General features: G+C 42.0%; 2 protein-coding genes across 2 annotated transcripts; one reads left to right on the forward strand and one right to left on the reverse strand.

The window, feature by feature from the left end:
• Window positions 1-176: 176 nt before the first annotated feature.
• rangap1b (Ran GTPase activating protein 1b) lies at window positions 177-7743 on the reverse strand. Its single transcript, XM_088284080.1, has 17 exons — window positions 7726-7743; window positions 5276-5400; window positions 4849-4965; window positions 4644-4771; window positions 4170-4229; window positions 3854-4033; window positions 3642-3776; window positions 3065-3223; window positions 2872-2985; window positions 2674-2773; window positions 2509-2593; window positions 2273-2441; window positions 2089-2172; window positions 1912-2014; window positions 1725-1813; window positions 1507-1628; window positions 177-1430 (listed from the first exon to the last, which is right to left on the reverse strand). The coding sequence occupies exons 3-17, from the start codon at window positions 4958-4960 to the stop codon at window positions 1352-1354; spliced, it is 1719 nt and encodes a 572-aa protein (XP_088140206.1). The 5' UTR covers window positions 4961-4965; window positions 5276-5400; window positions 7726-7743; the 3' UTR covers window positions 177-1351.
• zc3h7bb (zinc finger CCCH-type containing 7Bb) lies at window positions 6517-17032 on the forward strand. Its single transcript, XM_088284079.1, has 21 exons — window positions 6517-6788; window positions 7503-7564; window positions 8156-8192; window positions 8559-8759; window positions 9093-9251; window positions 9625-9762; window positions 9920-9962; window positions 10058-10290; window positions 10377-10668; window positions 10926-10984; window positions 11113-11212; window positions 11301-11462; window positions 11546-11751; window positions 11853-11953; window positions 12034-12215; window positions 12656-12723; window positions 12940-13208; window positions 13294-13399; window positions 13479-13587; window positions 13791-13924; window positions 14281-17032. Exons 2-21 carry the CDS (start codon window positions 7506-7508, stop codon window positions 14314-14316), a joined length of 2694 nt encoding a protein of 897 aa, XP_088140205.1. The 5' UTR covers window positions 6517-6788; window positions 7503-7505; the 3' UTR covers window positions 14317-17032.
• The last annotated feature ends 372 nt before the right edge of the window (window positions 17033-17404 follow it).

Genomic DNA, 17404 nt, shown 5'->3' on the forward strand with positions numbered 1-17404 from the left:
TAGCTCCTTGCCATGGGATGCCAGAAAAGCAAGACGGACACAAGCGCAATGACAATCAACTAATGAGATGGATGGGGGGAAAAAAAAACACATCAGACCACAGCATCATACTAAGAAAAAAAAAAGAAAAGAAAAGAGGGGTGGGATTTTGACAACAGACAAAACCAGAGTCAGGCTTGTTGGATTATCAGTATTTATGAGGTTTCAGTACATGTCAACACGTCAAACGCAATTACAGAATATTCCCTTTTCCTTTAAATGCTCAGTTATATTTTTCAAGTACATGAGGAAATTGTGGAATTGTACATGTGACCCCCAAAAGAGGATCGCATGATTTTTTTTTTTTAAATTAAGACTGCTGAGTGATAGAAAAGATCATGTCACAAAGCTTTCCTTTTCCATGAAAACAACTTCAAAGAGAATAAGGCAGAAACAAATGTGAGTGCATCCAAACAAAGTCAGTGTACCGGTAATATTTTTTTTACGGGTGTATTTACACTGCATGGTTCAAGTGACCCAATTGTGTATATTTGGAAATATGCCGTGTTAAGATTTCAAAAATGTGATCTATCTGCCAATGCAATAATTCGTCAACATGAATTTATCGAAATACACACATTGTCTCTTGATTGTGTGCCTGCTGTAAATCATCACAAAAACGACAGACCATTAAATATGGTCTGAATATGCAACAGTAGGTGTCTTTCTTTAAAACGCAAATTTGCAGATGGTGGCCCGTGGTTACCTTCATTAAAATCAGTGGCAACTAAACGGTTACATTTTAATAGCCTTATGACACAGTTGCATTTTTCTGTCAGTTTCAAAGACCAACGTGATTGGGGGGAAAAAAATCACCTGTGTAGAATTTCAGTCATCCAGATCGCATGCAGTGTAAAGTTGTTGTTCTTTACGTTTTCAAAACGGTAAACACCAACTAGAGTGAGCAACATTTGTCTTGATTGTATATTTCCAGAGTCAAAGAGAGCTGGAACTCAAATCCTTGATTTTAATTGCATATATCAAGAGCAGGGAGCGCCTGAACGCGTGAATTGTTCTTTCGAAGCAGTGCAAAAGTGCTTGCTTTCAAATGTGAACAAAAAGCTGCCAGTTTACGGTTACCTTTCACCCCGCTTAAACATCTCCATTTTCTCGTCACGTTTGTGTGTATTTTCTATAAAAATATAAATCCTTAGCATGAATAAGACTTTCAAAATGTGGAGGTGCTGGACAGCCTTTTAAAAATTTACAAGTGGATGGAAATCAGTGGTCGTTAGAAGCCTCCATTTGAGAGAAAACGTATCCCAGGACACCCCAGTGTGATTGTGTGAATGCTGATGGTGTTTAAGCACAGTTAGTCGATGCACCTCTTCTCGAGTGCGGAAATTAACCTGTCCACGCTTTTGCTGCATGACTTGAGAGCCTGGCGGTTCCTGTAGAGTCGCACAGAAAGTGTCTAAACAAACACACCGTAATGGCAGCATCGCATTGTAGATGAGTCGTTCCTACTTGGACAGGATGGTGTGAAGCAGTGAGGCGTGGTGCTGGGCCAAGTAGTCCTGCTGGACCGCGTGCTCCAAACACAAAAACAGACTCGGTGCTATCGGCACTTTATTCCTCTTCCCTTCTCCCTGAAACACACGAAAAGAGATAGCGGGAAAGTAAATCTATAAGCGAGAACGTCCATCCAATCACTTCAGCATACTTGGAGGAAGCCGTAATGGTACCTTGAGGACTCCGATGAGGACCAGCAGTGTGGAGAGGGTGGTGTACGCCTGGAGAGTTGAAGCGGAGAGAAGCTTCTCCGTGAGCATGTCTGTGGAATGGAGACATTTTTGTTTTGTTTAATCACACTTTTAGAAGAAATAACACAAGTGGTAACAAATCGAGCCCTCGTTTCTCTATTTCTCTTGCCAAAAGTTTCCAGCACTGTCGTCTTCGCCACTGCTTCCTCGCTGTACAAAGAAGCCACTTTGAGAAGGACCTCGACGGCCTTGTGTGGATCCAAAATGTCCACCTGGTGAGGGGAAGGAATAATGTCAAATGTATTAAAAAAAAATCAAAGTCAAATCAGTGTTGTTTTCATGCAACCTCCGGTAGCAGATGTTTCCTCATCTCTCCCAGCTCAAGAAGCTTCTCGGCAGAGGGGAAGTCAAGGAAAGATAACACCTCTTCCTACAGTATCACACAAAACGGATGCTCTTTGTCTACTCATGTGAACAAATAAGACCAAAACCAAAATTTGAAATTGGATAAAGTTTGGCACAAATCTTACAGGACACTGGGACTTAGAAGGACTCTCTTCATTTGCTGTCGTTCCATTTTCTTGAACAAAGTCTTCTTCATTGCAACCATTATATCCATTCCTCGCATCGGCGTCCTCCTCATCGTCGTGTCCGTCATCATCTTCATCGTCCTCGTCGCCGGCTTCTCCCTCATCATCGCTGCAAAGAAACAATCGTTGGAATCAGAATCATTCAGAGCAAACTGCAATTCCGCCACAGTTTTTACCTGAGCGAGGAGAGTATGTCGCCTTTGTCCTGGACCTCCATCGCTTCCCTGAGAGCCTCACAGCCGTCTTCCCCGAGGCAGTTGCCTGTCACGGGCAACCAAAAAACGTACGCCATTCTCAGTAATAACAATAAAATAATCGCCTCGGTCTTGGTTGTTTTCTACCGTTGAGATCCACTTTCTCCATGTGAGGCTTGTCCATGAGTGCCTGAGCCACCACGAGGGCCGCTGCCTCTGTGATTTCGCCGAATGACAGATTCAGCTCCTGTGGGCAGACGTGACTCAATCACATCGTACAGCATGCATCCAGCGCGTCCATCCGTGCATCAGCGTTTGGAACACAAAATACATGAGCGTGCCGACCTTGAGGAGTGGCAATCCTTCTCTGAGGACCGCCGCAAGTGCGATGGCGCCTTCACAACGGACCAAGCAGTCACCAAAATTGATGACCTGCACGTTCCTCAGGTGCCCCAAAGCCTGTCGGGGCCAACAGGAGAAGAAAACCGCTGTCATGTTTTTTCTGTTTTGAATGTTGTTGGCAGTCAAGAGGCCTCACCTGAGCCATAGCCAGCGTTCCCGTCTTTGTGAAGGTGTTGTCATTGAGGTTGAGCACGCGCAGGTCGGTGTTGTGTCGCATGGCCGCGGCGAGAGCCGTCACGCCCGCGTGGGTGATGCCGTTCTGCGGCATGTGGACCTCCTCCAGGCTGCCCATCATCTGAAGTGTCACGGTTGAAGGAGTTAATACGAGATCAATAAGGCTAATAATAAAAAAAAAAAAAAGCTGAAATTGAAAGTTAAGTAAAGACTTTTTAAATTGGCAGTACTTGAATGAATAAAAAAGTATGTTATCAAACCAAGAGGGGAAAAAATTATGTTCTTATCTTGTGTAATTGCTTATATCTTGGATGTTGCCAGTGAAAATATTGGAGTGCATGTTGCACTATATGTGCAACTTGCCGAAAGAAAATCCACCTGTTGCTGAACATAAGCATTCATTAAGAATATTACTATATGACAATTATTAATTCTAATTTGTACTACAATGTAGAAATAGTTTGAGAAAATAAATCTGACTTGTTATATCTACCTGGAGTCAATGTATCAAAAGATGTCAATCCTACAGATATTCTTACCTGAAAGGCCTTAGACAAGGCACTGGCTCCTTCGTTTTCCAAGCGGTTCCTCCCAGCAACAAATACTTTGAGTCTGAGAGGCGTTCCGGCGACCAACGATTGTCTGTGGCACTCCATCAGTGCTTCAGCCAGAATCTACAGAGACCACAAAGCATTTTAATTCCGTGGACAACACAGTGGAAGTCGCGAATTTTCATCTTCTCCGAGTTCACCTTTCCTCCTCCGATTCCCATTCCACAATTGTTGAGTCTCAGCTCCCTCAAAGTGTGGCAGGCTGTGCTTTTGAGCAGCTGATCGATCCCCGTCACGCCATCTGGCCCAAAAGCATTGTCACTCAAGTCCAGCACGGTCAGACGGGCCCCAGCAATCATTAAACCGCTGCTCAGTGATTTCTGATGGAAAAAAAGAAATTACTTTTTGAAAGGTACTCAATTACAATTAAATTGAAGCAAGCTTGTATCTGGAATGTATTACATTTAAAGTCATAAATGGGGTCTAGATCAGTCCTGAATAGGGGAAGTTTCTCACCAGGGCCACTGGGATTTCAGAGCGTAGCCTTCCAGTGAAAAGGTCACTCCAGTAACATCTCTTTAAAAAACAAAAAAAAAACATGATCAACAGAGGACTTTAATGATTTATTTACAATAATTTCCAAAAACTATAGAAAGGTGCGCCTTGGCAAATAACATTTCTAAAATATTCTTATTTATTGCCGTGCCTGCATAATAGAGTGGAACATTGTGGTCAGGCATAGCAGTAGCATATATTCTCAATTGACACTGAAAATTATTTTACAAAATTATGTGCAGAAGAGTGGAAATAAAAGCACAATTAAATGCTCGGCTAGTCACTGAACGTCACTGTCAAAGATTGATGAACAAAGCTATGTTTGCAGTTCATAAATAATAAGTTTGAGACAATCTATGTGAAATTGCATAATCACTGATGATTATTATTATTGAAAGGTGTATATCAAAAGTTCACGGTCTTGATAATGTGTACCTGAAGCTGATCCTTGCTTTCCAGTGCCTTGGCAATAGCTCCAGCTGCATCCACACCCAAAGTGTTTCCCTCCAAGCGCAAAACTCTCAACTCTTGATACTGTTTGATCTCCTGGACCAGGTCTTCCACTGTAGACACGTACATTGTATAAAAATAGGACACCAGGGAGCATTTCATTGACAATCTACACTTGCTGGCAACCAACCTGATTCTGCATTGTCCAGTTTAAGACCGAGGCCTTTATAGCTTAACACTCCATCTCCTAAATGGGTCTTGGAGAGAGCATTAACAAGCTGGGCAATGTCATCTGCAGCCATGATGTCTAGGGAGACATCCAAAGACATGTTGGTGAGTTTTAGGATAACCACAGCATTACAAACGTGCCCAAGTGACGTTCAATTGAGTAAGTATCGTCCCTCAAACGTGCTACTGACGTGTAATACAAAAATAATATCAACAAAGGCGCTCGCCCGGTTAGCTCAATCGAAGCTAGCAGGTGCTACTTTGGCTTTATGGACAGCCCAACAAGCGCTCAACGTGCTTCGTTAAGCCTTCGCCGAGAAATAATGAGATGCTATGGCCACACGTCACAAGAAAAAGGAAGATTTATGGGGACAAGCCAAGGAGCTTACCGTCGACAGCGAATTCCACGGAAATGATAGCGAAAACACACCGACCGGTGAGAGAGAAGCGCGCCGGTAGCGAAACGTGTGATGCCACGTCTTCCGGGGTTTCTTTTTGGTCGTCCTACGTCACACTAGTTGGAAACATAACACATTTATTTTTAATGTTCACTTTCGCCAAGTTCACTAGTAACGTAAATTGTCACATATTATGATGATGATGATGATTATTATTATTATTATTATTATTATTATTATTATAATAATAATTATTATTATTAAACTGTATTTTGTTCTGAGTGGTTCATACAACGCTTCGCCATGACGTCACACACATTCCGAGTGGGGAAAATGTATTTGTGAAAATTTCATAGATTGACCGTCCAGAATTAATATTGTAGATATTTTTCCAACAGTGGCGTTAGCATTTGAACATATGAAAAGTTGTCTTCGGATAGAGAACAAGAGAAAGTAATTTTGAAACAATTAAATAACTTGAATAAGTAATTAAATCGGACAAATGTCATTGTTTTCTAAAACCACCCCAATATTTGCAGCATTTTATATTTAAAAAAACATTGGCAGCATACCCAAATTAAGTGATATTTTATTTCTTAAGTAAATAAAATCCGGAAAACCTCACACCTGTATGAATACTAACGTAAATTCAATCTTTGATTGATCACTAGTGTTTAATGCTTTTCTTTCTACAACGAGAACAATTCTTGAGTTTTATGAAATTCCTTAGTTTTGTCTTCCCCAGCCAACTATTTGAAACATTTGGTAGCCTCTAATCATTTAAAAGAGTTGACTCACAAACGTGTTTACACAAAGATTGTCGGAAATAATCAATGGACTGCAATCTAAGTCGAGTAACATAATTACACCTTTCAAAGAAAAAGTGCAGTATTTTTTCGAGAAACGGTTCTTCGGGCTCCCCTTTCATTTTAAACAATACCGTTGCGTTATAATAATTTAGTAGTTCAATCTTTTTGAAGCAATGACTATGTTTAAATGTGCGACAACAATGACGTAAATAACTGTGCGCCCGCGATGATGTAAATAATCGTGCGCGTTTTTGAAAACTATTTTGTTTTTAACTTATGAATTAACTATGCATTGCGTAATTGTACAGTATATGAAAAAATCCCTGCAGCACCGTGAGAACGGAGTAGGGAATATGTGAATGAACACCAAACACAACCTATAAAACGACGCGACTTTGCTGTCCCCTTGTGGTAGCGTTTCATTTGAAACTTGTTGCCTTACTGCACTGGCCAAAAACAGCTAACAGAGGGGGTGCTAACATTTAGCCAGCAAGCAGTTCAGCAGCAAGCAGTTCAGCAGCAGCTGTAGCTTATAAAAAATCGTGCTCCGTCTACAAATCAATGACAAGCACACTAAATTTACAAATATGCTGCCTGGATAGTGACTTCTAGCTGTCATTTCCCGCTGTCTTGATCGCCTTTTAACGATCCGTGAAGTTATCAGTGATTCGAAAAGCTTGAAACTTAACTGTGGGGTGAGTTGTGCTCAAAAGGAAGAGGGACTATTTGACTGTTCACACTAGCTAGCTAATCGGTGTCTTCCGGCAATGTTCTGCTTTTGATTACGCACAAGTGCTGTCAGCATAAATATAACGTAGAAATTAAACGACACGGCGCGAACGATCGAAATATGCATGCACTTCGAATGCTAAAATTTAACCGTTAGCTTTTAGCACGACTAGCGGTAGCAGGTCGGACAGTGATTACCTCTTGATCGCTTTAACGTTAACATTAATATTGGCTAACATAACACTTGAAGTCCATTTTTATGTTAGTTTTTTTGTCGGTGCAACGTTTAATCGAAACAAGTATTGGCGATTGACGCGCGTTCCCAAATCAACAATGCTAACCTGCTAGGCTCACTAACAAAACGTTGCAGGGGGGCACGTAAAAAATGTCGCGTGTGTGTGTTCAATTTCATTTTTTAAAATGAGAAATATGAACCCTCGTTTTAGCTTCTGAGTCATCTCGCTGTTTGCAGTTGAACTATTGCGCCCGTCATTTCGTCAACGTGTTTACGGTAGGCCCTGCCGATGCATGGAGCCAGCCAGGAATTTTGACTTTTTTATTTATTTATTTTTAAACAAACATGTAATATAGCCATTTATCGCGATTCGTGTGGGAATGTTCAGATCATGGTAAATGTGAATAAGTAAATATGTGTAATTTCCATTTGCTTCCATCTTCAGGAAATGGACTCGGATAGACTGAAGCGAAGAGAGGAAATCCAGAAAGCCATGAGTTTTATCCAGTAAGTAAAACAATAGAGTGGCTAACTAAGCAAGGCCTCACAGATCTGAGGTTCAAGGTTCCAACCTGTGTGTGTGGTCAATGGTACAAAACATTAATTTTAAGTTTAATAAAGACTGTAAATTGTAATTGTGCGTGAATGATTATTGGTCTTATATGTACCTTCAGAGTTGGCTGCAGACAGTCCAGAGCAGGACTTCTCACCTCTGCCCCTGATGAGAATAAGCAAGAGAAATTTCCTGACATTTATGCACAAATGCCTTCTCAAGAGTTTGAATTAGTTTCAGGCTTGCTTTCGAAATGTCACCACGTTCTCCTTCCCCCCCACCAAATAATTTTTGAGCAACGGTATTTACTTATCATTGGAAGAAAATGAATTCTGTGCATGCTAAGAGTCAAGAATATTCTGGATAAAAAAAAATATTTTCTGGGCATTTGTTGGTAATATTGTGTATGAGTTGCACTAAACGACTAATTTTAATTTGAGACACAGCAAAAAAATGGCTTTGTATTAAAAAAAAAAAAGAAAAAAGGCAAACATTGCCCGTTTGTTAGTGAGACCAATGTGGTGACTTGTGACGTCTGTTTTCAGGTCTTCACTGCCTTTCCCAGAGCCAGAAAATTATGAGGTTTGGTTATATCCTCTTCTATGCATTATTTTTTTTTTGATTGACTTTTTCCTGACCTCCCCAAGCACTTTCTATAAAATGTGAGACACGAGTTTTAGGCTCAGTGTGTCTTGCCATTTTTAATCAAGAAGCACTGAACCCAAGTCAAGAATTTTCGGAGGGTTGCGACAAACACTGCATCCTCCCCCGTTGTCAGTCTGCTTATAATTTGCTTTACCGACATGTGCGACTTTAATAGGTCGTTCTTTCTTATGGCGAAGCATTTTTATTTTTTAACTTTTTTTTTTCTGTACAATATTAGAAGGACTGTATTTATGTATGCGATCTGCAGTATTTTCATGGCCTCATTTTGACGCATCTTTCAAGGCTTTTCTGACCCAGTTGGTGTGTAACCTCCTGGACGAGGGCAACTCCTGCTTCAGACGAGACGGCGACTGCCGTCAGGCAGCCCAACAGTACGGCGAAGGGATCAGTGTCGCCCGTTACGCCCAGGCCGAGGCCCTCGTCATCCCCCACAAGCTGCTGGAGGGCCTCTACGTCAACAGGGCTGCCGCCTTCTACCAAATTGTGAGGGAGAATTGCTTCTTATACCGTACTCGCAGATTATCTTCGATGAGAAAGTTTTCCTTGCACTGGCTATTTCGTCACAAACTTACAGTATGATGCTTGTTTACAGTTTATTGGTGCTTTTTTTTTTTTTCTGTAGCGAGCTACTTTCTGCTAGCTGCAGTAAGACTGGAACTACACAGCAGTTTATTCCCGCTGTCATTTTAACACTTCCCAATAGCCAGAAGCACACACACTTAATGGTCTTCATGTAAATCAAATCTGGCTAACACCCCATGCAAACTTAAATTATTAAAAATCAAAACTAACCTCAATGCTTCTTCTTCTCCTCAGAGGGAATTTGAGCGTGGCATTCAGGACTGCGATAGTGCGCTGTTTGTATCCGAAGGCAGTCGGAAGGCTCTCTACCGCAAGGCGCTCTGCCTGAGAGAGATGGGACGACTCAGAGAGGCGTACGAGTGCGGCACCAAATGTCTGCTCACTGAGCCGCATGTATGTTACTCACGCATTGCTTCCAAACACATGCGGTGTAATTTTTTTTTTTCTTTTAGGGCACCGTACAGGTAATAGTCAAATAGGATTTTTGATAGTGGCATTTATTGTATGTAACGTTTAATAATCATGTTATTGTTTACTTATGTGTCGTCACTATCAATGCAAAGCTCGTATTTACGTTGTATATCTTGTTTTTTTTGCTGCATGTGCAGAAATGTTACCTTTATTTCTATTTATGGTGTCATCACGTCACAGAACAAATCATAATCGTCTCACTTGAACCATGCCGTTTAAATGCAGCCCTCTTTTGAGTCCCCTCCCCCCATTCTCATTCTTTCCATTGTTTTTTTTTTTTTTTTTTGCTTTCTAGGACAGACAAGTATGCGAGCTGGCTCAGGATCTGGCCAATAAACTGGGCCTTAAGGGCCGTAAAGCCTACATCAGCCAGACTGAGTCCACAGCCACGGAGGGAGAAAGCCTTGGCGAGACATCGCCACCCACTGGGGAGGTGTGTGTTAAAGTGTGTCACAGTTTATTGATGCTAAAATCAGGTTGCCTTGACAACCTGCTGCAATATCATCTCATGTTCATGACTTTGTTATTGATTTGGTAGTTGTTCCTTCACTTAAGTTCTTCTATAGATCTAATTGATTGTCTATATGCAGTTGTCTTCCAATGGGATGGAGTCCCTGGGTGACCTGGGACCAGGTATGGCAAAGTTCGATGGACATGCCTTCTAACCATTGATCCCTACGCTTTCGGCTTGTATCGCCTCATGTTTTTTTTCTTTTGCTCACCCTCAGCAGACCTGTCCAACGCTCAGTGCATCCCAGCACCTTTGGCCACGCCCATCCCAGTTAGCGACGATCCCTCAGTGCTGACCCCGTGCACAGACCTGTCGGAGAGCCCCGGCAGCCAGTCCCTGACGCCGATGCCGTACTCGGTCCCCGTGTCCGAACACATGGACGAATGCGGCAGCGTAATCAAGGGCGAGCTCGACAGTCTCCTGGAATGCATCCCCAAGAAAGTCAGCGAGGTGGGAGTGCAATTTTATCAGACACGTGACGAGAGTTATGTAGGAAGAACGATTAATTGTTGGCGTCTATCAATATCCCGGTTTAGAGTCCCGCAGGCGCCATCCCCACCAACCTTCCAAACACAGCAGTGGGTCTGCGGCCCCCCTACTCCCCCAACCTCCCCACCCCGTCACCCCAGCTCGCCCCCACGTTCTTCGGCTCCTCCATCAGTGACATACCCCCACTGGAGCCTTACTCGCCGCTGGCCCAGCGAGACCAGAGCTCCACCCAAGCGCAGGACGCTCTGGGAGGCTTCTCAAGCGGAGCCATGGACGGAGAGGGGAAAGCTGCGGTCGTTTCTGCTGGCCTCGACTCGCTGTCAGAGTACACTCTCCCTGGTGAGTGAAGGTTTTGCCCAATCAATCATTCTTCCCTACCAGATGACTGACTAAGAGAATTTTCAAAATTTTCAGTCATCTCTCCCTCTCTCGTTTTTTTTTTTTTTTTTTTTTTTTTTTTTTTAAATAAAGGTCAAATAAACATATGGATTTTTTTTGAACAACTAAGTAAATGTGTCTTGATTACGTTACTTTCACCTGACATATTAGCTTCAAATATTATTTCACAAAATACGCATCACATTGTGTTCTTTAAGGGGGACGAGTGTGTCACAGCTTCATCAGTGGGATGCGCAACCACAGCTCTGCACAAGCGGTGAGTCCAATCTTTGACTATTTGTTGTTTAAGAGAATTTTCTCTTTAGATTTTTGTGAATGGAACCATTTTCTTAAAAAGGATAATTTCCTCCAATATGTTTTTCTCCCTTTTGTTTTTATTCCTAGAATGGTCCATCAGGAACAAACCTCTCCATGTTGTCCCGGAATCCTCTCGCTGGCACACACGAGTTCCGTCAGGCCTGCCATGCCTGCTACAGTCGAATAGGTTCGTAGACTATTTTTGTTAAAAGTATCAATTGTATTTATTTCCTCCCTTTTTCTATAGTTACATACTTTTGACAAATTACTTACAGGTCCACGAGTGATGGACTACAAATACCAGCCAGAAGCAGCGCATCGATGTAAACGGGACGTCCTGCTGTGTCGCCTCAAAAACAATGACGACCCCACCTGGAAGAGGATTCGGCCCAGACCTGCGCGCAACAACTTCTTGGGGGCCTTTGTACTCTGTAAAGGTGTGTTTTGTGTGTCACATTCTTAACTAATAGGGCAGAGTTGTATCTACATTTGCCTAACATCAACTTTCTGGGTCATGCAGAGGTGCAGGAACGCCAGGAGTGCCAGTACGGTGAGAACTGTACCTTTGCATACTGCCAAGAGGAAATCGACGTGTGGACACAGGAGAGGAAGGGCGCACTGAGCCGAGAGCTGCTGTTCGACCCCTTGGGGAGCACGGAGAGACGTGCGCTCAGTGTCACTCGACTGCTGCAGCTCCACATGGGCATGTTCATGTTCCTCTGTGAGGTGAGATGCGTCAGCCTGGATGGCGATCATCTTTTTGTCTGGGAGGGGAAAAAAAGAAAAACCGAGTAAGACTTTTTTGTATGACTTTGTTCTTTAAATAGGAATGTTTCGATAGTAAGCCCCGCATCATAAGCAAGCGCAGCAAAGAAAACTTGGCGGTGTGTTCCAACCTCACAGCTCGACACCCGTTTGATGACAATAAGTGAGTGTGGTGCTCTTCAAACGTTAGGATATTATAATTAATTTTTTTAAGAATGCAACGGCAATCTAATCTGACTGCAGGTGCCTGGTGCATGTGGTGCGGTCAGCCAACGTGCGCTACAGCAAAGTGCGCCCCCTCCACCCCCTCTGCCAGTTTGATGTTTGCCGCCACGAGGTTCGCTACGGCTGCCAGCGTGAGGACAGCTGCTCCTTTGCACACTCGGTCATAGAACTCAAATGTTGGGTGCTTCAGCAAGACACTGGTAAGTGGACAGAGTAGATTGAAATTCTCATATTTAAAGAAGAGAATACGTTGGTTTTGATTTAATAGTTTTGTTGTGTTGTCATTTTGGAGAGTCATCAGACGCACAGTCATGAGAGGATGAAAATGTTTAGAGTGAGCCACAAAATTTCAGAAATCTGACCATATTTACTTTTGAGATGCTGAATATGAATTTAAAAACAATGGCGCAAAATGAATAGCTCGTATGAGAATATTTTTTCAATTTTGTGTTGATTCTCTATTTAATTATTTAATATTTAATCTAGTTTATATATTAAATTTATTGTTGGATTGAACTGGAGCGGGGAGCTCTCTAATCCCGTTGCACACTGAGTACAATGACAATAAATGGCATTCTGATTCTGAATATGGGATGTTTTATGCAGCTAGAACTGACTTCCGGCTGTGTCGCCCTTTCAGGGATTACCCATGAGGAGATGGTGCAGGAGTCCAAAAGACATTGGCAGAATGCGCAGAAGCAGCAGCGGGTAGGATGGAAATATCAATGAGAGATTATGGGGGTCCTTTGTGTTTGGCGGAATTATCTTGCAAGGGCTCTGATGTAAAATTGCACACAAGTTAGAATGCTAATTTGCACCAACACCGTAATATTGTCATACTTGGAGTAAATATTTGTATGAAAAACACTCAATTAGCCTTCTTGCATGTAGCCTTTGTAATGACATTATTTTGTTCTCTCGCAGCCAATCCATATTCCCCACCCGAGCAGCAGCATGCCTATCGGAGGAATGGGTGTCGGAGCGGGCGGCGTAGGGGGAGGCGACTGCATCGGCGGGGGTGGCGTCCCTTCAGTGGGAGGGATGGGGGTGGGTGCGCTCGGCGGAGGCGGCGCCGGGCGGGGGCGTCCCCTCAACTTGAAAATGAAGTTTGTGTGCGGGCAATGCTGGCGAGAGGGACAGGTGAACGAGCCCGACAAGAACCTCAAGTACTGCACTGCCAAAGCACGACATAGGTGGGGCCGCATGTGCAACACGTGTTGCCTTTTCCCCCCTGAAGCAAGAGCGCACGTGACATGAAAGAATGTGTTTGTTTGCCAGCTGGACGAAGGAGCGTCGAGTGTTGCTGGTGAAATCCTTTGAGAAAAAGAAGTGGGTTGTTGTCCGGCCTCTTCCTTTCTCCCGCACCTATCCACAGCAATATGACGTGAGTGCGCCCACCCCTAAATATTAATTTGAAAGTAATTAATGGAAGAGGTGTCATTCTGTAATCGTGTGTCATCCAGATGTGTGTGCACGTGATGAAGCAGAAGAAGTGCCACTATATTGGCAACTGCTCGTTTGCCCACAGCCTAGAAGAGAGGGACGTCTGGACATACATGAAGAACAACAGTTGTAAGCCGCACTTTCACAGACATGCCACGATACACGTGCGTGGATTTGTTTTTGCCACATTGTACTCATCCAGGAGTTGCATTATTTCCTCAATCTTGTGCTTTGATAATTGCTCCTCAGGAGACAATTAAGTCCCAGACAAGAGCTTCATTACGCTGATTGTTGCCGCTCAGTAAGATCGCGCTTGCCTTCCTTCCCTCTAGTGAGAGACATGCAACAGATGTACGAGCTGTGGCTGCAGCTAACCAATCAGAGTCGGCGCACGGACAGCATGGCAGTGACCCCGCCCCCGGAGGACAAGCAGGTCACCATCACGGCGGATTACAATGAGAGTATGGTGAGTGATTACCCGCCATCACGACCTTGCCGCCTACTTCACTTTGAATGACTCGATAGTTACAATTACCGTAAGTGGAATTAATTTTCACGAATTGTTTGCTCACAAAAGAGGTTACACACAAAGCAAACAGTCATATTTAAAGCCCGTTCGGAATTATTATTGGTGAAACAATTTCTCGCATGATTTGATGAGATTTGAAAAAAAAAATTAAAATCACGTCTAGATGAATATTAGTGGCATGCACAATAATTTGTATTATAATGAATAACTTTTGGCTGCCAAATAAAATATTTTTTTCTCAAAATAATTACTAGCCGTCATAAAAAAAAAAAAAAAATTGTGTGTCATTCCAGGGAGGCCGGCGGTTGTCCGACGGGGACGACCTCTGAGTGTTGGCCAATCGCCACCTCGTTGCCGACAGAGACCGGCGACGGACCGACCGGTCGTCCCGACGACAACCGAACAGCCTGTCATCTCACCAGTTTTGAGTTCTTGCCTTGTGGGAGCTGATGTAAACACAACATACACTCACACTTTCACACGACATATGAGCCACAAATCTCAGCCATCAATCAACACTTTAAAGAAGCTTGTCGGATTCCAATGCAGGATAACCTTTATCTTTGACTAAAGTAATAATCGCAAGGACATAGAACTGGAAATGTGTCCATCAGACACCTCCTGTTTTGTGTTTCTAATCCTCGCAGCACCAAAGCAATTCTCGAATGAGCGCGCTGGCCGCGGTTTGTACGTTTTGCTTGGCAATGATTGAAAATTCTCTTCAAGAATGGAGCTGTCATGCTAAAAGTTGACCTTTTCAACTTGATAGTGCCAAAAAAAAAAAAAAAAATGCGCTCCACGTGCTGTTAGAAGGCGTATTGAGATCCAAGTAAGCGTTATTAAAAAGAAAGTTCTGGTGGACACGCTTATTTGTGCTGCCGTGTGACCAAATCCTACTCTCTTTACCTTCGTGGACATAAAGCGAGAGAGTCGAAATGTTTTTTTGTTTTCATCGGGAGTTGTACTTCCTCGTTTATAATGTCTGCCATATTGGTAGAGTACTTTGAATGTAACGCCTGAACGGGCCTTTTAAAAAAATGGGGAAAATCCATCGATCAATCAAAGTAAAACGTGCTGTTTTTGTTGAAGTATGCAAGTTGACTTGTATTTTGAAAATCAGGAGCAAAACAATGTTTTCCCCTCTTCTTCCCCATGTTGTTTTTGAGAGGTGGCTGGATCGCACACGCGCGCACATAAACACACACATATACACGCATGCATACAAACATCTTAACAGATATATGAAATAATGTACACGTGGCTAAAATCACATAAATAGAAGCGAGTGCTGGTGTATGAAATAATGACTTCAATTGAACTGAAGTTTCAATGCTGCCCGCGTAGAAGTCTTCTGTTGGATTTAATTAAGATGAAAGGAAAATAATTTGATGCGAAAAGTCTGGATTGAGACAATTTGAGTGATTTAATCAAATGAAGAATATATTTACGTGTTAGAATACGGAAGCTAATTTGAAAGTAAAGGCAAGTTGATACCTCTCCAGTCCCCACTGAGGCCATTTTTCCAACATCGCTGATGGCTAAAAGACGACGGTCAGGGATTCATACAATATTTTTTTTTTTTGTGCCTATGAGCAGAACACATGCATATACAAGCAGTACGCCTGCTATGTCAATCAAGCCTTTAATCCAAACACAGACACAATGGGATTATGTCTCTAGTGATCACACACTCAACATATTTTCATATAATGCTATACTACTAATAATAAATACTTAGCAATCAAGCTTAATAAATATATAACCAGAAAACTGTATTGATTACATAGAACATTTCTGTTATTGAGGTATTGCAATATGACATGTATCGCTGAGCTAGGTTACTATAGTGATTTAAGAAGAAAAAAAAAAAGTATTTTTTTTATGTTGTAATTTTTCCTTCCGTGTGGGTCGTTCCAGACAAACGAGCTGGTTGCAGTTTTAAACGGATGGCGCCAGAGTTGAAGTGCCGCACACTGTAGTGTGTGCGCGTGTGTTGTATTAGCAATGTTAGTTGTGCCAACGAGCCCTCATCTGGAACGGCCCACCGTTTAGCTTCTTTGAGGGATCATATTATTACTACAACTACCCTTAGTATTATGAATATGATAATGATTGCTATTGACTATTTCTCTTCTATATGCTATTGATTATATGTCCGTTTTATTGCAATGTATACTTATATACGTATCCATGTATGAATATAATACTGGTAAATACGCGTCTGTGTACAAACTGGACGTCCTTAATGCCCCAATCTGTCCCCGTGGCGTGATCTGCTCACTGCCTGGGAATCTGGGACTCATACACAGATGCTTATATACTCCTGCATAGCGCCTTATTTGATATAGCACACCTATAAAAATGATACATACCCTTATTGTATAACCCTGCTTACTATATACAGAACAGTATATGATACCTGATAACCTATTATAATACTTAAGCACCCTGGTATGGAAATTAAGATAAGTGATGGTGGAGCTGTGTTTTTAGTGGCTTGGTAGAGTTAACCGACCTGGGTGGATTGAAACACCTTTATTTTAGTTTTGTTTTGTTTTTTTTTTTCATTGTAAACTACTCCTGTGCACTGATTTGCAATCACCCAATGGAGGTATGGTTCATGTTGTTATATTTGCCTCTTAAGTGTTTAATTTGACAGAAGGTTGTGTGTTTATCTCTTTAATGATAGGACATCTCGCCAAGCCACACAGTAGAAACATCACTGTTATTCGTGTAACCAACCAGCACATCCCCTGTTCATTTGATTCCTGGTACAAACACACCTGCAGAAACCCAAATTGAATTATTGGTTATTTGAATTAATTTCAGCAATCAGAAGATAGAAACCAGGGTTGTAAAGAAGTGGATAAATAAGGCCTCTCATTTTGTATTGTTTTTTTTGTTTTTTTTAAATCATTACATTGGTTTTCTTGTTTTTATGTTTTATTGACACTGTTTTCTCTCCTCCCTGGTTGAAAGTTAATAAATACTCAAGTGGACCAAATCTCTTGAAAGCATTTAATAAAACACTTTTAGAAAAACAGATTTGAGTTTTTATTTTTTGATTTTCATTTTACCATCATACTTCTATTTTTTTTACTTTAGAGGACTTTTTACATGAATGTAAAGAATGTGTTACAAAATAAACGAAAGAAAATATTCTGGGGGGATTTTTTTTTTTTTTTTTTTTTTAAAGAAGTCAAAACATCAAGAGAGTGTTTGTTGTTCAAAAACAGTCCAAGGATTGCATCACGAAGGGTGTTGACGTTTGGGCTTCGTCTGCCTCGTTCTCTTCAGACAATTAAGCATACATTTAGCAAGCACTGTATGGATGGTGGCGATGCCTATTGCATTAAAATATTAAATCAATTGTATTGTGTACATTTAAGAACTATAGGCGATTTATGCAACCAGCGT

Source organism: Idiotropiscis lumnitzeri, chromosome 20 (assembly GCF_059441095.1).
Source record: "Idiotropiscis lumnitzeri isolate Australia: NSW breed Sydney's pygmy pipehorse chromosome 20, RoL_Ilum_1.0, whole genome shotgun sequence".
Classification (NCBI taxonomy): Eukaryota; Metazoa; Chordata; class Actinopteri; order Syngnathiformes; family Syngnathidae; genus Idiotropiscis; species Idiotropiscis lumnitzeri.